This window comes from Cherax quadricarinatus, unplaced genomic scaffold, assembly GCF_038502225.1.
Source record: "Cherax quadricarinatus isolate ZL_2023a unplaced genomic scaffold, ASM3850222v1 Contig1725, whole genome shotgun sequence".
NCBI lineage: Eukaryota > Metazoa > Arthropoda > Malacostraca > Decapoda > Parastacidae > Cherax > Cherax quadricarinatus.
The window spans coordinates 46941-62967 of NW_027196751.1; the positions used below are offsets into that span (position 1 = coordinate 46941).

The window sequence follows — 16027 nt, forward strand, 5'->3', positions numbered from 1 at the left end:
TGACTAAAGTTAAAGTCTCCTAGAATTACTACATTATCGTGCCTTGTGGCCTTAACAATTTCCTCCCATAGTAGTTTCCCTTGGTCCCTATCTAAGTTAGGGGGACGGTATATCACTCCTAAAATCAGTTTTTCATGCCCCTCTGAAAATTCTATCCAAACAGACTCTGTATGTGTTACTTCAGACTTAATACCCGTTTTTATGCAACAGTTCAAGCGATCTCGGACGTACAATGCCACCCCACCCCCCCTCCCAATACTTCTATCTTCTTGGAACAATTTAAAACCCTGAATATGACATTCCGCAGGCATGTCCCGACTTTTTGAATTAAACCACGTCTCAGTTAAGGCAAATACATCAATGTTACCTACACTAGCAACTAATCTCAACTCGTCCATCTTATTCCTAGCACTACGGCAATTAGCATAATAAACATTGAAAGACTCTCCTTTCTCTTTACCCTTCCTGCTCATTTCTATTTTTCTACTAAACCTATTACCGTCTTTATCACCCAAGGCGATTACCCTGTTAAACACTGATTATAAATTATATGAAAAAATTTTGTACAACCGCCTTAAACCCATCCTAGAGAAGGTTTTACATCCAGGTCAGGCTGGTATTCCGGGACGATCGCTCTATTTAAACCGAAAGGTACTTGGTGATTTTGTTCGCGACCACCAAAGTGAAATGGGTAGGGGAGGAGGAATTTTGGCGTTAGATTGGAAGGCTGCGTTTGATAACGTTGATCATCTAGTGTTGAAAATCATAATGGAGCAGCTGGGTTTTGCACGAATGATTATTAAGTGGGTTATGTCATTGTATACTGACGCGAGTTTACGCGTCCAGGTGAATGGGAAATTAGGTACGACTGTATCCTTACATCATGGGATTCGCCAGGGGTGCCCGTTATCGCAAATTTTATTTGCTATTTATCAGGAACCATTGTATAGGGCATTGGCAGCTGGGTGTGAGCAGCATCCATGTAATGGGCAGTGTGGTAGGCCTATCCATATTGTTGGCTATGTTGATGATACAACGCTAATGCTTACAGATGCCGGTAGTTTGTCTGCCGTAGATCGTATTGTGATCACTTTTAGCGAGGCAACGGGTATGATATGTAATAAGGATAAGTCTGGACTATTACTTTTAGGGCCGTGGCAACGAGGTCCAATCTCCGTGGAGAGTCCGTGGGTGGTGCGTGAATCTTTGAAAATATGCGGGTTAATTCATGCGGCTAGTAGTACTGAAGGACGTGTACTCAATTCTAAGATGGTGGTTGATAGCGTTATCCGGCGTGTGGGTATGCTGAGATTACATGGGTTAACTCTCCACCAACGGGTGATAGTTACAAACTCCATCCTATATGCTAAAGTGTGGCATGTTGTGCGTGTATCTTTGTTGTGCCCAAGAGATGAGACACGTTTATTGGTGCGTGTGTTTCGGTTTATCTGGGGAAGTCGTTGTTGCTGGTTACGACGCAGTGTGCTTAGTTTAAGTGTTCGCAAAGGGGGGTTGGGATTATTAGATTTTCATGCATCAATGCTTGCCCTTTTTGTCAAGCACACATACGTGCAATACCTGCGAGTGACAGGTAATCCAGTTAGCGAGACGTATCAATACCTGTGCGAGTGTGTTAAGGGGCATGATTGTCATATATGCGTAGATACGTTGCGCGTGCTTACAGTTGTTTCGAATTCGCGCACGTGTAAATTGCGTATCTTAGTTCGGGAGACTATGGAAGCCGACTTGGCACCGGTCTGTAGTCAGTTTCCGTTGTACACTTGGGCTGATGTTTGGAACCGTCTGGTGGATCTTCCGTTGCGACCCATAGTTCGTGAAACGGTATATTTTTTCATAACATCTTGCCGTCCGGGTCCGTTTTGTGTACACGACGGTTACGTGATATTCCGTCCTGTAGCGATTGTGGGATAGAAGAAACTGTTTTTCATGCGATTTATTTTTGCGACCGGTTAGAAGCCGTGTGCTGTTGGCTCGGTAGACTTATTAGGTGGGTGGGTGGGGGGGGGTTGTCTCCCTTACGTGTCCTTAGTTTAGACGTGGGGGGGGGGGGTCCCGGATGATGTCCAAAGGGCATTGGGGGTGTTAGTATCAGATTTTATTCATACATCTTGGGTGCTCCGGACAGCTGGAACAATTGAGAGGGTACACGGTATTATAGCAGTCATGTATCGAACCAAGTGTAGGAACAAGCTGTTGTTTGGGAATCGTTGGGAGCGTAGTTTTCCATATACCTACCGTAGTTTCCGTGTTCCGGATTTATGGAATTTGTACGACGTAAAAACGTAAAAGGACTGGTCTCTCGTATGTGTTTTGAGTGCGTGGTTTGGTGTGAGAGTAATAAGTAAGGTTGTGTTTGGTGTGAGAGTAATAAGTAAGGTTGTGTTTGGTGTGAGAGTAATAAGTAAGGTTGTGTTTGGTGTGAGAGTAATAAGTAAGGTTGTGTTTGGTGTGAGAGTAATAAGTAAGGTTGTGTTTGGTGTGAGAGTAATAAGTAAGGTTGTGTTTGGTGTGAGAGTAATAAGTAAGGTTGTGTTTGGTGTGAGAGTAATAAGTAAGGTTGTGTTTGGTGTGAGAGTAATAAGTAAGGTTGTGTTTGGTGTGAGTAATAAGTAAGGTTGTGTTTGGTGTGAGAGTAATAAGTAAGGTTGTGTTTGGTGTGAGAGTAATAAGTAAGGTTGTGTTTGGTGTGAGAGTAATAAGTAAGGTTGTGTTTGGTGTGAGAGTAATAAGTAAGGTTGTGTTTGGTGTGAGAGTAATAAGTAAGGTTGTGTTTGGTGTGAGAGTAATAAGTAAGGTTGTGTTTGGGTACGAGAAAGTGTAAGGAAGGTAAAATAGAAGTTTATTAGATTGTTTTTATTATCCTTGGACTCGTAGTACAGTTTTCATGTGTCAGACCGTGACTTTTAAATCTCCATCAAACAAATGTACTATTGCTATATAGTATTGTAACCATTATGAGTTACAGGTCACGGTATAGTTTGGAATAAATTTATGAACATCATATGTATATGATGTGTAAATAAGAGTCAGTTATTATTTATTGGTTGTAACATGTCTTGCCGAGCTCAATAATTACATCATTACCTAATGTTTTAATTAATGTGGATTGATTTGTCCAGTCACTTGACAGTGGACATAGTTTCACTCGTATGGAGTTTGAAGGATAATTTTGTATTGTATTATCATTGTCGTGTCAAGTCCACTTAGTTGGAAACTGTTTCCTATATTATGGTTGTTGTTCACTGTATACGTATAATGTTTCCTATATTATGGTTGTTGTTCACTGTATATGTATAATGTTGTTATTCTATATTATGGTTGTTGTTCACTGTATATGTATAATGTTGTTATTCTATATTATGGTTGTTGTTCACTGTATATGTATAATGTTTCCTATATTATGGTTGTTGTTCACTGTATATGTATAATGTTTCCTATATTATGGTTGTTGTTCACTGTATATGTATAATGTTTCCTATATTATGGTTGTTGTTCACTGTATATGTATAATGTTATTCTATATTATGGTTGTTGTTCACTGTATATGTATAATGTTGTTATTCTATATTATGGTTGTTGTTCACTATGTGTATAATGTTGTTATTCTATATTATGGTTGTTGTTCACTGTATATGTATAATGTTTCCTATATTATGGTTGTTGTTCACTGTATATGTATAATGTTGTTATTCTATATTATGGTTGTTGTTCACTGTATATGTATAATGTTGTTATTCTATATTATGGTTGTTGTTCACTGTATGTGTATAATGTTGTTATTCTATATTATGGTTGTTGTTCACTGTATATGTATAATGTTCTTATTCTATATTATGGTTGTTGTTCACTGTATATGTATAATGTTTCCTATATTATGGTTGTTGTTCACTGTATATGTATAATGTCATTATTGCAGATGAGTTTAGTTTTAAATTTACTGGGCTCCTGAGTATTAGTTTGTTCTTATTCGTATTGTCAAAGTTAGATAAGTTTTCCCCGACCTATCTATGTATAATATAGATATCAGTTATCGTATCGTTTTATGTTATTTATTATTTCGTGTGTTTTAATAAAATATATAAAAAAAAAATCCTATTTTAGAGAATATATTATTTAGGGGTAAGTAGGTGACATGCAGCCTTAATGATCCTCGTGTAGTTGATAAGCTTCAAACCCAGTTAACCAACCAACACCGGTTGGCTGGGAAACGGAATGCAGTCAGGTTTGACTCGAGGACGAGAAGGATTTGTTTGCTTTGTTTTGCTTACACAGAACCAGAAATGTTTGGTTGTGCAGTGGGTGAAGCTGTTACAAACATTATTAATTGTACACTGTCATTCCTCGCCCAGCTGCCGGTGAGGATGGACGTTTGCTACTCCTCTCTGACAGGCGCAAGTGCTAGCCAGGCTGTCACAATGGTGGTTGGGGTGCGACGCAGAATTAACACTGTCGGCATAGAATTACTGAGAGGTACAATTAATCAAGATTCGGCGTTGACGTTGTTGCCTCTGATTATTCGAGAGACATATGGGATTGAGGATTGCGACCTTTACGGTGTAGCCTTAAATGGAAACTACCGAATGTTCGTGAAACTGCTGTCATCACACGTGTATGAGGATCTACTTGCTCAATATCAGGATGTTGCTATCGAGGTTAACGAGGGCATCCTGGTAAAGATGGTCGATGTTTCGAGTCAATTTACGTATGTAAAGTTACGTAATGTGCCTTTCGAGGCAAATGAAGCTGACCTACGTAGTGTGTTAGGGAAGTTTGGAACTGTACACGTAGCTCAACAAGGCAAGTGGACGGCAGGGGCTTATGTGGGTTATTCAGAAGGTAGTTTTAGCCTAAAGATGACTGAGGCAACCTATACCTTCGTATGTGTTCTTAGAGGAATTTAGGACACAAATACTCGTAACTTACGCTGGCCAACGTAGAACTTGTAGACTGTGTGATGGTTATGATCACATAGCGGCTGAATGTGTGCGGCGGAGGACTGGCCAGGGAATACCAAGGAGTGACATTACGAGGCGAGGACCTACAGTGACAGATCAGAACCGCCAGGATGGACGTAGGCGTGGTCGGTTGTGGAGTGAGGAAGTGGAGGAAATGCAACGTGAGGTGGAGCATGAGGGTGCAGTGCAGCAATTGAGTGCGTCTGCAGAGGATGTGATGCACGAGGCGGACAAGGACGTACCGAATGACGTAGAAATTGACGTAGTGCTTGAGACAGTTTTGCAGGAGATGTTCCCTAAATCGGAGGAAGCCTTGACAGAGGTAACGACGGGAGACCAGGTACAGGGACAAGGGGAAGCATGCGGGTCTGAAGAAAGGAATGTAATGTCGGCTTGGCCAAGTAGTGAGAAGGGGAATGAGGTGATAGAGGTGGAGGTGCACAATGAGGAAGGTCAGGAGACTAGCATGGCGGAAGAGGAAGTGTCGAGGAAGCGGGCAGCTGTCACGTCTGACTCGGATGACGTCCTCACTCCAGCACAAAGACCAGGGAAAAAGGCGGGGATTGAAGGTACGTGTGTAGAGGCACAGAGAAAAAACGCCAGCAAGGGGTTAGGAGTGGAGGGGATGGGGCGAGTGCCAAGGACGGTGTGTATGAGGCTACTGGACAGCGGAAAAATGTGGTGGGGAAAAGTGGGTGGAAAACGTAAGCAGGCCTAAGGTGTATGACAATTAATGTTAATGGTTTATGTAAGAGTGGTAAGTGTGTATGGTTGCGAGGACTGCTGTATCGTTACAAGGTAGATGTTGCCTTTATACAAGAGCATAACTTGAAAATAGGAAAATTGCTGGAGGTGGATGGATATAGGGCTTTTGTAACTCCAACGACACGTTTAAAAGGTGGAGTAGGTGTTTTAATTCGTGAGGCAAGCCCGTTTGTTTTGCAAAGGTTTGAGGGGGGGGGTGAGGGAAGAATAATGAGAGTGGACGGGTGGTGGATGCGTGAACGCGTGTCCTTTGTTGGAGTGTATGCTCCGGCGGAGAACGATGCGAGGGTAAAATCGGCATTTGTAAGGGATGATCTGGTGTATTTCTTGAGAGCGCTGCCCAGGGTTGCATTGATTGGGGGAGACTGGAATTGTATAATACGGAGATTTGATGTGATGCCAGCGGGGGCGGGATATTTTTCAAACGTGTTGCGAGACCTGTGTAGAGATATTGGGGTACGAGATGCATTTTGGGGTGGAATAGGTGAAGTGCAACATACGTATGTAAGGAGGGAATATGCAGCTAGACTGGATAGGATCTATATAACGCAAGGGGTTTCAGTGGAGTCTTTTAACACTATAGAAGCAATTTATTCAGATCACAGGGCAGTGGTGGTGGGGGTAGCATGGGACTCGTTAGTGAAACGGTTTGAAAGCTACTGGAAATTAAACACGCGACTCCTTGAGGATGAGGAAGTGGAGGAGGGGTTTGCTTCGCTGTGGAGGAAGCTAAGTGAGGAGGCAAAAAGGGTTGATAATGTTGTACGTTGGTGGGACAGTGTGGCCAAGGAGAGGATTCGTAGGTTTTACGTGGGTGAGGGGAAGCGTATAAATCGACTGAAGTATGGATTAACAAATTATTTGGAAAGTAGAATAGGATACTATCATGAGCAAGGAGTAGTGGGAGGGGTATTCCAAACAGAGGCAATAGATGATCTGAAGAGCAGGATAAGAGGTGCAGGAGGAGAGATTTCATGCGGTGTGGGTGCAGGCGGGTGTGGAGGAAGTGCTTTGGGGGGACAAGCCATCGGAATGTGTGTTGAGACAACAGCAGAGGAGGACAGCGACCACAATAGCAGATTTGGAAGTGCACACTGAGGTGAAAGGGTTTAGGGAGGGGCAGGTGTTAAAAACAACGAAGGGGATGAGTATGTTCGCGGATGCGTGGTATGGGCATTACTGGAAAAGTAAAGGAGTTAATAGGGAGGATCTTGATGGGGTGTGTGCTGTAGAGCCCGTAGCTCTGGGGAGAAAGGACAGGGAAGCTTTGGGTGGTGAGATTGAAGAGGGGGAGATATGGAGAGCGCTTGTAGACATGTGCAGAGGCAAAGCACCAGGTATTGATGGACTACCAAGTGAATTTTACTTAAAACATTGGAATCTGTTAAGGGGTTTTTCAGTAACGCTGTTCAATAGAATGAAAGACAGGGGAGAATTGGGCGAGAAGCAAAGTACAGGGGTCGTAGTGCTTGTGCCCAAGGGTAAGGGGCAGAGTACACTTAAGGATTACAGGGCGATTACTCTCATGTGTGCGGACTATAAATTGTTCGCAAAGATTTTGGGGAATAGGTTAAAATGTGTAGTGGGACTTGTAGTTTCAAAAGGTCAACTAGGGTTGCCAGGACAGACGATGGTCATGGGGCACTGAATTCTAAAGGGGTTTGTTGAGAGTTTTGAGGGGACGCAGGAAGGAGGGGGTATGGTGGCGATTGATTGGCAGGGTGCTTATGATCAGGTGGAAAGGGAGGGTTTAAGACAGATCCTTAGCAAATAAGGTTTTGGGGATGAGATTGTGGGGTGGGTTGAAACGTTGTATAAAGGGGCAAAAGCGAGAATTCAGATCAATGGACGTTTGGGAGGTGTGGTGACCAGTGTGTGGTGGGGAGGAGTCGAGGGAGGGCTTGATTAGGCATCATGTGGTAGGTTACATGGATGACACGACACTCCTAGTCCGGAAGGGAACAAGATTGAGAGAGTTGGGAGGGGTGGTTGGCATGTTTGGAGGGGCGACAGGCATGACGGTAAACGTTGAGAAAACAATGATCATGGGGCTAGGGGAGTGGAGAGACAGTTGATTGGGACTGTGATGTGGTGAGAAGGCAGGAAGGGCAGTTATTAATATGTGGCATTTCGTATAGAGCGACCATACGGGAGGCTAGGGAGGCGAATTCGTTGAGAATGGTGGAACGCGTGGAACATCGGTTGGGGATGTTACGGCCTTATCACTTGACATTGTTGCAACGGGCGATTGTTATTAACGTATTGCTGTACAGTAAGGTATGGTATGTAGCAGCAGTTTTTCCATTGCTGAGGGCTGAGATTACTCTTATCCTTAGAAGTGTTTTTAGGTTCTTATGGGGCTCAGGATGTGAATGGATGAAGAGGGAGGTGGTGACTGCCGGTGAGGAAGGGAGGTTTAGGTTTGTTGGACCTGGGAAGGAGGGTGAAATGCATTTTCGTCAGGTGGGAGTGGAAAAGATTAGGGGGACAGAGGGGGACATGCATGCAAAGGTTACATGATATTTTGAGGGGAATGTATGTGGGTGGGGAATGGAGGGAGTGTGAGATTTTGTTGAGGGCACTTTTGTGGGCGCACAAGCCAGACAAATTAAAGGTGAGGGATTTATATCGAATATTGAGGGTAGAGGAGACGGCCCCAGTTGAGGGGCTGTTCCCGATGTATGCATGGGGCGCAATGTGGAGTCTGTTCGGTAAACTAAAGCTAGGGCCCAGGGTGCGAGAGATCATGTTTAAATTTTTACACGGGAATCTGCCTACTGGATCAGTCCTCAGAAACAGACGTGTGGTAGAGGAGGGTTGGTGTGGGTTATGTGGGGAGTTGGAAACAGCCTATCACGTGGTATACTTTTGCGATTATTTGGGAAGTGTGAGAGAATGGCTAGGGAAAGTGGTCAGGAGGATAGGAGGAACTGGGGCGTCAGTGTTGAGAGCGCTGAGTCTTGATATAGGGGGGGGTGGGGGAGAATGTGGCACGGGGAGTAGCTTATATCGTGGTGGATTTCGTGTACATATCGTGGGGAATGAGAGGGGTGGATAATGGGGAGACGAGGAAACGAGTTTTAGCGAGGATTTTTTGTAGGACAATGAATAGGAATCGGGAAATTTATGGGAGGAGATGGGAGGGAGCTTTCACTGAGGGTTACAGGTCCATAACTGTTGGGGAGTTGCTAGAGTTGTGAGGGGGGGGGGGAAGTGGGTTTAGTTTGTTGTGTAAAGCATTCGATAAAAAAAGGGGGGGGGGGGTACCAAACGGGCTTGCCAAACGAAAGATGTTGGTTTGGTGTGCATGTGCGTGGGTGAGTGATGTGCAAGAGAACGATTGTGTGTAATTGGGATGTGCATGGGAGTGCTGAGTTCATGCGTTCTTAGTAGTTATTTAATATTGTTAATTAATGCCTTCTGCTGAAGGCTATCGTAGTAGCGTATAAAAGTAGAAGTCTGAGAATGCTGCATGGGACAGCAATAAAGATAGGATTTGACTCCCATTGTAAACTAATTCAGTTTCTAATGTATATATATATATACATATGTATATATAAATAATATTAGGACAGCAGCTGGCGTTTTCACTACTGTAGAGTTGTTATTGTTTTCAATATAATATGTTCTTAAGTTTAATTTAGTATGGTTAGTTTATAAGTTAAATAAACAACGGTGAAATGCTTACATTTTGGTGAGCTGGGGTAAATAGGGGGGGGGGGGTTATACTGCTTGCATTTTTGCGGCATGTAATTATTGTGTGTGGATATTGAAATTAGCAGTCGGGAAGGAGTAAGAGGATTCTTTGGAAATAAATGGTATAAAATACCGACACAATGGCAATATAAACACAAATGCAGTATAATGTGATCCTTTATTGACTACGTTTCGCCCACACAGTGGGCTTTTTCAAGTCACAAACAGAACTACCTGGGGTGGAAGGAACGCGAGTATTTATAGTCCGGCTGAGGTCAGGTGATGATGATGTTGGGTTGTAGAGTCTAAAAACTTGGGTAGCTTGGAAAGGAGACTGGACAAGTTTGTGAGCAGACCTTCTACAGTGTTCTTATGTGGGATAGCGATGAAGAAGTTTCTTGGCAAGTGGTTCAGCTATGTTATAGAAGCCACTATTCTGGTTGAAGTTGTCGGATATAGAAATAAGTGATGATTCCAGGATTCTTCGGTATTGGGTGTTGTCTTCTGTGGCGATAAGTCTTGAGTTTCTGTAGTTTATCAAGTGGTTGTGTGAATTACGGTGTTGTACGCAGGCATTCCTTGTGTCGTCAGACCTGCTTGCGTATTGGTGTTCTGAAATACGTGTTTGGAGGTCCCTTGATGTTTCGCCCACGTATAACTTGTTGCAGTCATTACAAGGGATTATGTATACCCCTGCAGAGGATGGAGGCTTGTCCTGCCTACTACTGGTGATGTCCTTGATGGTCGTGGTTGTGGAGGTAGATACTTGGAATGATGTTTCGGCAAAGATGTTGGAAACATGTTTGGCAATAGAGTTGGTGGGAAGGACTATGTATCTCTTCTCGGCAGTGTCTTCTCTGGGTGTGTTGAAGATGTTTAGTGCTCGCCGTCTGCAGTCTCTGATGAAGTGACGAGGATAGTGGAGTTTGGAAAATACCTGTTCAATTATAGTGCATTCTTCCTCAAGGAACTCGTTGCTGCAGATTCTGAGTGCACGCAGGAAGAAGCCTATAATTACACCACGTTTGGTTTTGGTGTCGTGGTGAGAGTAGAAGTGGAGAAGATCGTTTTGGTTGGTGGGTTTTCGATAGACTTTAAAACGAAGTTCGTGGTCAGCTTTGCAGAGTAGAACATCAAGGAAAGGAAGAGTGTTGTCGACCTCTTCTTCAAGTGTGAACTGGATTGAAGGCTCGACCTGGTTGAGCTTGTCTTGGAGAGCTTGAACGTTGAAGCGTTTAGGAGTTATGAGGAGAATGTCGTCAACATAACGGAGCCAGGTGACAGACGAAGGAATAATGGTGGAGAAACGTTCGGCTTCTAGATGTTCCATGTATAGGTTCGCTAGGACAGCACTGAGTGGCGAACCCATGGGTAGTCCAAAAGTCTGCTGAAAGAGGTGATTTTCAAAAGAGAAACACGTAAAGCCAACACATAGTTCAACCAGGTCGATGAAGTCGCTGGCTGGAATGGGAAGATCAAGTGAATCGTCAATTTTCTTGCGCAAGAGATCGATGGCTTGTTTAGTAGGTACTTTAGTGAATAGGGAAGTCACGTCAAGGCTGGAAAGTTTCTTGTTCCTGATGTTGATGTTGCGAATGCGATTGAGAAGATCACCTGAGTGTTTGAGATGTGCTGGACTGATAGTGCCCAAGAGTTTCGAGAGGTGTTTGGCGAGAATTCCTGAGAGCTTGTGGGGAGCACTGCCTATTCCCGAGGATATGGGCCTCAGTGGGATTCCAGCCTTGACGTGACTTCCCTATTCACTAAAGTACCTACTAAACAAGCCATCGATCTCTTGCGCAAGAAAATTGACGATTCACTTGATCTTCCCATTCCAGCCAGCGACTTCATCGACCTGGTTGAACTATGTGTTGGCTTTACGTGTTTCTCTTTTGAAAATCACCTCTTTCAGCAGACTTTTGGACTACCCATGGGTTCGCCACTCAGTGCTGTCCTAGCGAACCTATACATGGAACATCTAGAAGCCGAACGTTTCTCCACCATTATTCCTTCGTCTGTCACCTGGCTCCGTTATGTTGACGACATTCTCCTCATAACTCCTAAACGCTTCAACGTTCAAGCTCTCCAAGACAAGCTCAACCAGGTCGAGCCTTCAATCCAGTTCACACTTGAAGAAGAGGTCGACAACACTCTTCCTTTCCTTGATGTTCTACTCTGCAAAGCTGACCACGAACTTCGTTTTAAAGTCTATCGAAAACCCACCAACCAAAACGATCTTCTCCACTTCTACTCTCACCACGACACCAAAACCAAACGTGGTGTAATTATAGGCTTCTTCCTGCGTGCACTCAGAATCTGCAGCAACGAGTTCCTTGAGGAAGAATGCACTATAATTGAACAGGTATTTTCCAAACTCCACTATCCTCGTCACTTCATCAGAGACTGCAGACGGCGAGCACTAAACATCTTCAACACACCCAGAGAAGACACTGCCGAGAAGAGATACATAGTCCTTCCCACCAACTCCATTGCCAAACATGTTTCCAACATCTTTGCCAAAACATCATTCCAAGTATCTACCTCCACAACCACGACCATCAAGGACATCACCAGTAGTAGGCAGGACAAGCCTCCATCCTCTGCAGGGGTATACATAATCCCTTGTAATGACTGCAACAAGTTATACGTGGGCGAAACATCAAGGGACCTCCAAACACGTATTTCAGAACACCAATACGCAAGCAGGTCTGACGACACAAGGAATGCCTGCGTACAACACCGTAATTCACACAACCACTTGATAAACTACAGAAACTCAAGACTTATCGCCACAGAAGACAACACCCAATACCGAAGAATCCTGGAATCATCACTTATTTCTATATCCGACAACTTCAACCAGAATAGTGGCTTCTATAACATAGCTGAACCACTTGCCAAGAAACTTCTTCATCGCTATCCCACATAAGAACACTGTAGAAGGTCTGCTCACAAACTTGTCCAGTCTCCTTTCCAAGCTACCCAAGTTTTTAGACTCTACAACCCAACTCGGTACATCATCAGATGCAGCATTCTTCACCTGACCTCAGCCGGACTATAAATACTCGCGTTCCTTCCACCCCAGGTAGTTCTGTTTGTGACTTGAAAAAGCCCACTGTGTGGGCGAAACGTAGTCAATAAAGGATCACATTATACTGCATTTGTGTTTATATTGACCTCCAAACACGTATTTCAGAACACCAATACGCAAGCAGGTCTGACGACACAAGGAATGCCTGCGTACAACACCGTAATTCACACAACCACTTGATAAACTACAGAAACTCAAGACTTATCGCCACAGAAGACAACACCCAATACCGAAGAATCCTGGAATCATCACTTATTTCTATATCCGACAACTTCAACCAGAATAGTGGCTTCTATAACATAGCTGAACCACTTGCCAAGAAACTTCTTCATCGCTATCCCACATAAGAACACTGTAGAAGGTCTGCTCACAAACTTGTCCAGTCTCCTTTCCAAGCTACCCAAGTTTTTAGACTCTACAACCCAACTCGGTACATCATCAGATGCAGCATTCTTCACCTGACCTCAGCCGGACTATAAATACTCGCGTTCCTTCCACCCCAGGTAGTTCTGTTTGTGACTTGAAAAAGCCCACTGTGTGGGCGAAACGTAGTCAAAGGATCACATTATACTGCATTTGTGTTTATATTGCCAAGAGGATTCTTTATTTTGTATTACTTGAATAGTTATATTTTGTAGTAATGAATTATGTATATGGCAGTATTCACCTATCAGCTGCATGACATATTACTGCATATTGCAGTGTATAGAAATTGATGAATTTATATTGTCTGTCGATGCTCTCATGCTGTATGCTTTTGTTAATGTATTGTATGTTATAAATAAAATATAAAAAAAAAAACTGTACACTGTCGTTATCAACATATATATGTTGTGACTACTATATGACACATGCAGATTTGCAATATACAGTTTTTTTAAAAAACTGACGATGTCAGACCGGAGTAATTACATCAGCGTTTACATTATATAATATATACACAGTGTATATATAGTATATAGATAGTTGCAGTGATTTTTTTTAGGTATTTATTAAGCAACTTTGAAAGGAAACTTTAAGCTTTCTGAAATTTTCTTTTTGTTATTTTTATTTCTACCTCCAACTTTTCGTTTTCATTTTGTTCATAACTCCAGAACGACTTATCTAATCGACTTCAAAAATTTGAACACTTGTGGACTCTAACTGGGCCCCAGATTCTTTGAACAACTGTCATGTGCAGATGCTCTATGACCAAGTTAGTGAACCCATTTCCAGCATCCTGGAATCCCTGGGATAACTTTCAAACCTCTCAATGACGTTGCTTTAAACCTTTAAGAAAGATGCTTCCTAATTCGACGACGGTGGAGAGCGACATTCAAGTGTGTAGGTGCAGGTTCCACCATTTTGTGTATAAAACAGTGCAAAGCAATTTTCCCGTTAAATCACGTTAAATATATTTCAGTCTGCCTCTTCTGAACGGCTTCAATTTTTAATGTATGATGCATCTTAGGGCCAGAGTAGTATCCACTTAATTTTCTTTGCGTCAATTGTTCGCATCGCTCTTGGGCTGTGCGGACAGGCTGCGCAGTAGCTCCTGATTCATCTAGTCTCTGCGCAGTTTTCACCAGTCTACTCACAATGGCGGAAGGAGGACGCAGGCGCGTCAACACTGTCTGCCTTGATTTAGTGACTGACTTATTTAATAGTCAGAATACTCATTCTGCTGACGGTGATCCTGAGAGATACGTATGGAATTGCCAATGAAGACCTTTACGGTGTAGCATTAAATGGCAATACGAGGTTGTTCGTCAAATTCAGACAAGGCTGCAATTATGAGAATATGGTTGCTAAATACCAGGATGTGATAAAGACCGTTAACCCTGGTGTTACCGTCCGCCTTCGAGATGTTTCCCGTGTTTACACATGGGTGAAGGTGCGCAACGTACCCTTTGAAGCGGACGAAAGCGATTTAAGGAACGTACTTGACTTATGGCACCGTACATCTGGCGGCGTTGAGACACTGGCGTGACGGCCCCCTTGTTGGCATGCCGGAAGGGTCGTTTTCTTTGAAAATGTCCCTTAACACTGCCACACCACTTTTTAACCGCGGACTATTCACTCCATACACAACATAACCTCGTATTCTCAATTCACCCACATCCCGATAATTGTGCTCTTGGAGAAACACATCAGGCTTAAAATGACAAACACTGCTCAAAATCATCTTTCCTGTGAGTCGCCCTTAAACCACTGACATTTATAGTTAAACACTGGAATGTTGCTGGCTTTCGTCACACACATTCACTCGTAATACATTGAGACATTGAGCGACATCACCGTCTGTGTCACAAACATCGCCAAGTGGAGGCTCGCCACCCTGGCATTGTCGTCAAAGCCATTAGCCGCAATCACGGCCCACGACTTTTTCCCAGGTCGTTGTCCTGGTGTCAGTTCATCATCACTACTTGAATTCCCTGCCGCCCGCTTACGGGAGCTCCCGTCGACTACGATGCGGGCGGGTGCGGTCATGTGTGCATGGACGTCCACGCTAGTAATTATCACAGTGGGTCCGTCTGGAGTAGCAATCGTTGATGGTGGGCTACCAATGCTATTATCGGACGCCACTGGGGTGGATGGTGGCGCTGGACACTCCTCCACCGCACCATACAATTCCGGAAATGCTACAGGGAGGTCTATCTCTACCTCACGAGGTGGAACAACATCAGTTGATGTCGCTGCGACACCGTCATCAGTAACGCTTGTCTCCATACAGGGCAATGTTACACACGGTGAATCAGGTGTAGTGACAGGTACATCGAGGGAAGGATGTCGAGGCGTTGGTGTCGGACGGACGCCCTCGCCTACCATGGACTCGGGGGCTTGTGTAGGAGCGTCTGACGACACACGCTGCTCACCCTGTTGAGAACGCCGACGATCACATTGATATGCCATGTGTCCATACGCGTCACATAACCGACACGTCTTCCTTTGCCCCGGGTAATACACATATACCTGAGTACGGTAGACGTCGAGGAGAACAAAAGACGGGATGGCAATTTTGATGGACATTTTTACTGAAAACGACCCGTCAGGTTTACCTTCAAATGGGCCATGGCTCCATACACCTGCATAAGTCTGGTGAATCATCCCAAATTTGGTGAAAACCTTACGGATTGCATGCTCATCAACTTCGAAAGGGACGTTTCGAATCTTGACCCATGTGTAAGTGCGGGACACATCCCGAAGACACACTGCCACAGTTGAGTTCACCTGACAACGTAGATCTTGATAACGTTGAACAACATCCTCATACACTGTAGAAGTCGTAAACTTGACGAAAACCCGGGAAGCACCATTTACTGAAACACCATAGATATCATCGTTGGAGATCTTATATGTGTCTTGCAGGATCTGGAGTAGGAGGACGTCAACATTATGATCCAACAAAGATCCCTGCAAAATCTCCACACATACAGTGTTAACTCGTCGGAGGCTTCCCTCCATCTTGTGGGGTAATGTTGATTTTCGCCACCAGAGGGCGAGGCGCAGAGCACACAAC

General features: G+C 43.9%; 1 protein-coding gene across 1 annotated transcript in view; it reads right to left on the reverse strand.

The window, feature by feature from the left end:
• Positions 1 to 15972, reverse strand: part of LOC138851706 (uncharacterized) — a 49517-nt gene extending 33545 nt beyond the window's left edge. Inside the window, exon 1 of the mRNA XM_070081113.1 lies at positions 15739 to 15972. Coding sequence (XP_069937214.1) covers positions 15739 to 15972 — 234 coding nt within the window. The remainder of the gene's footprint in view (positions 1 to 15738) is intronic.
• Positions 15973 to 16027: the final 55 nt, after the last annotated feature.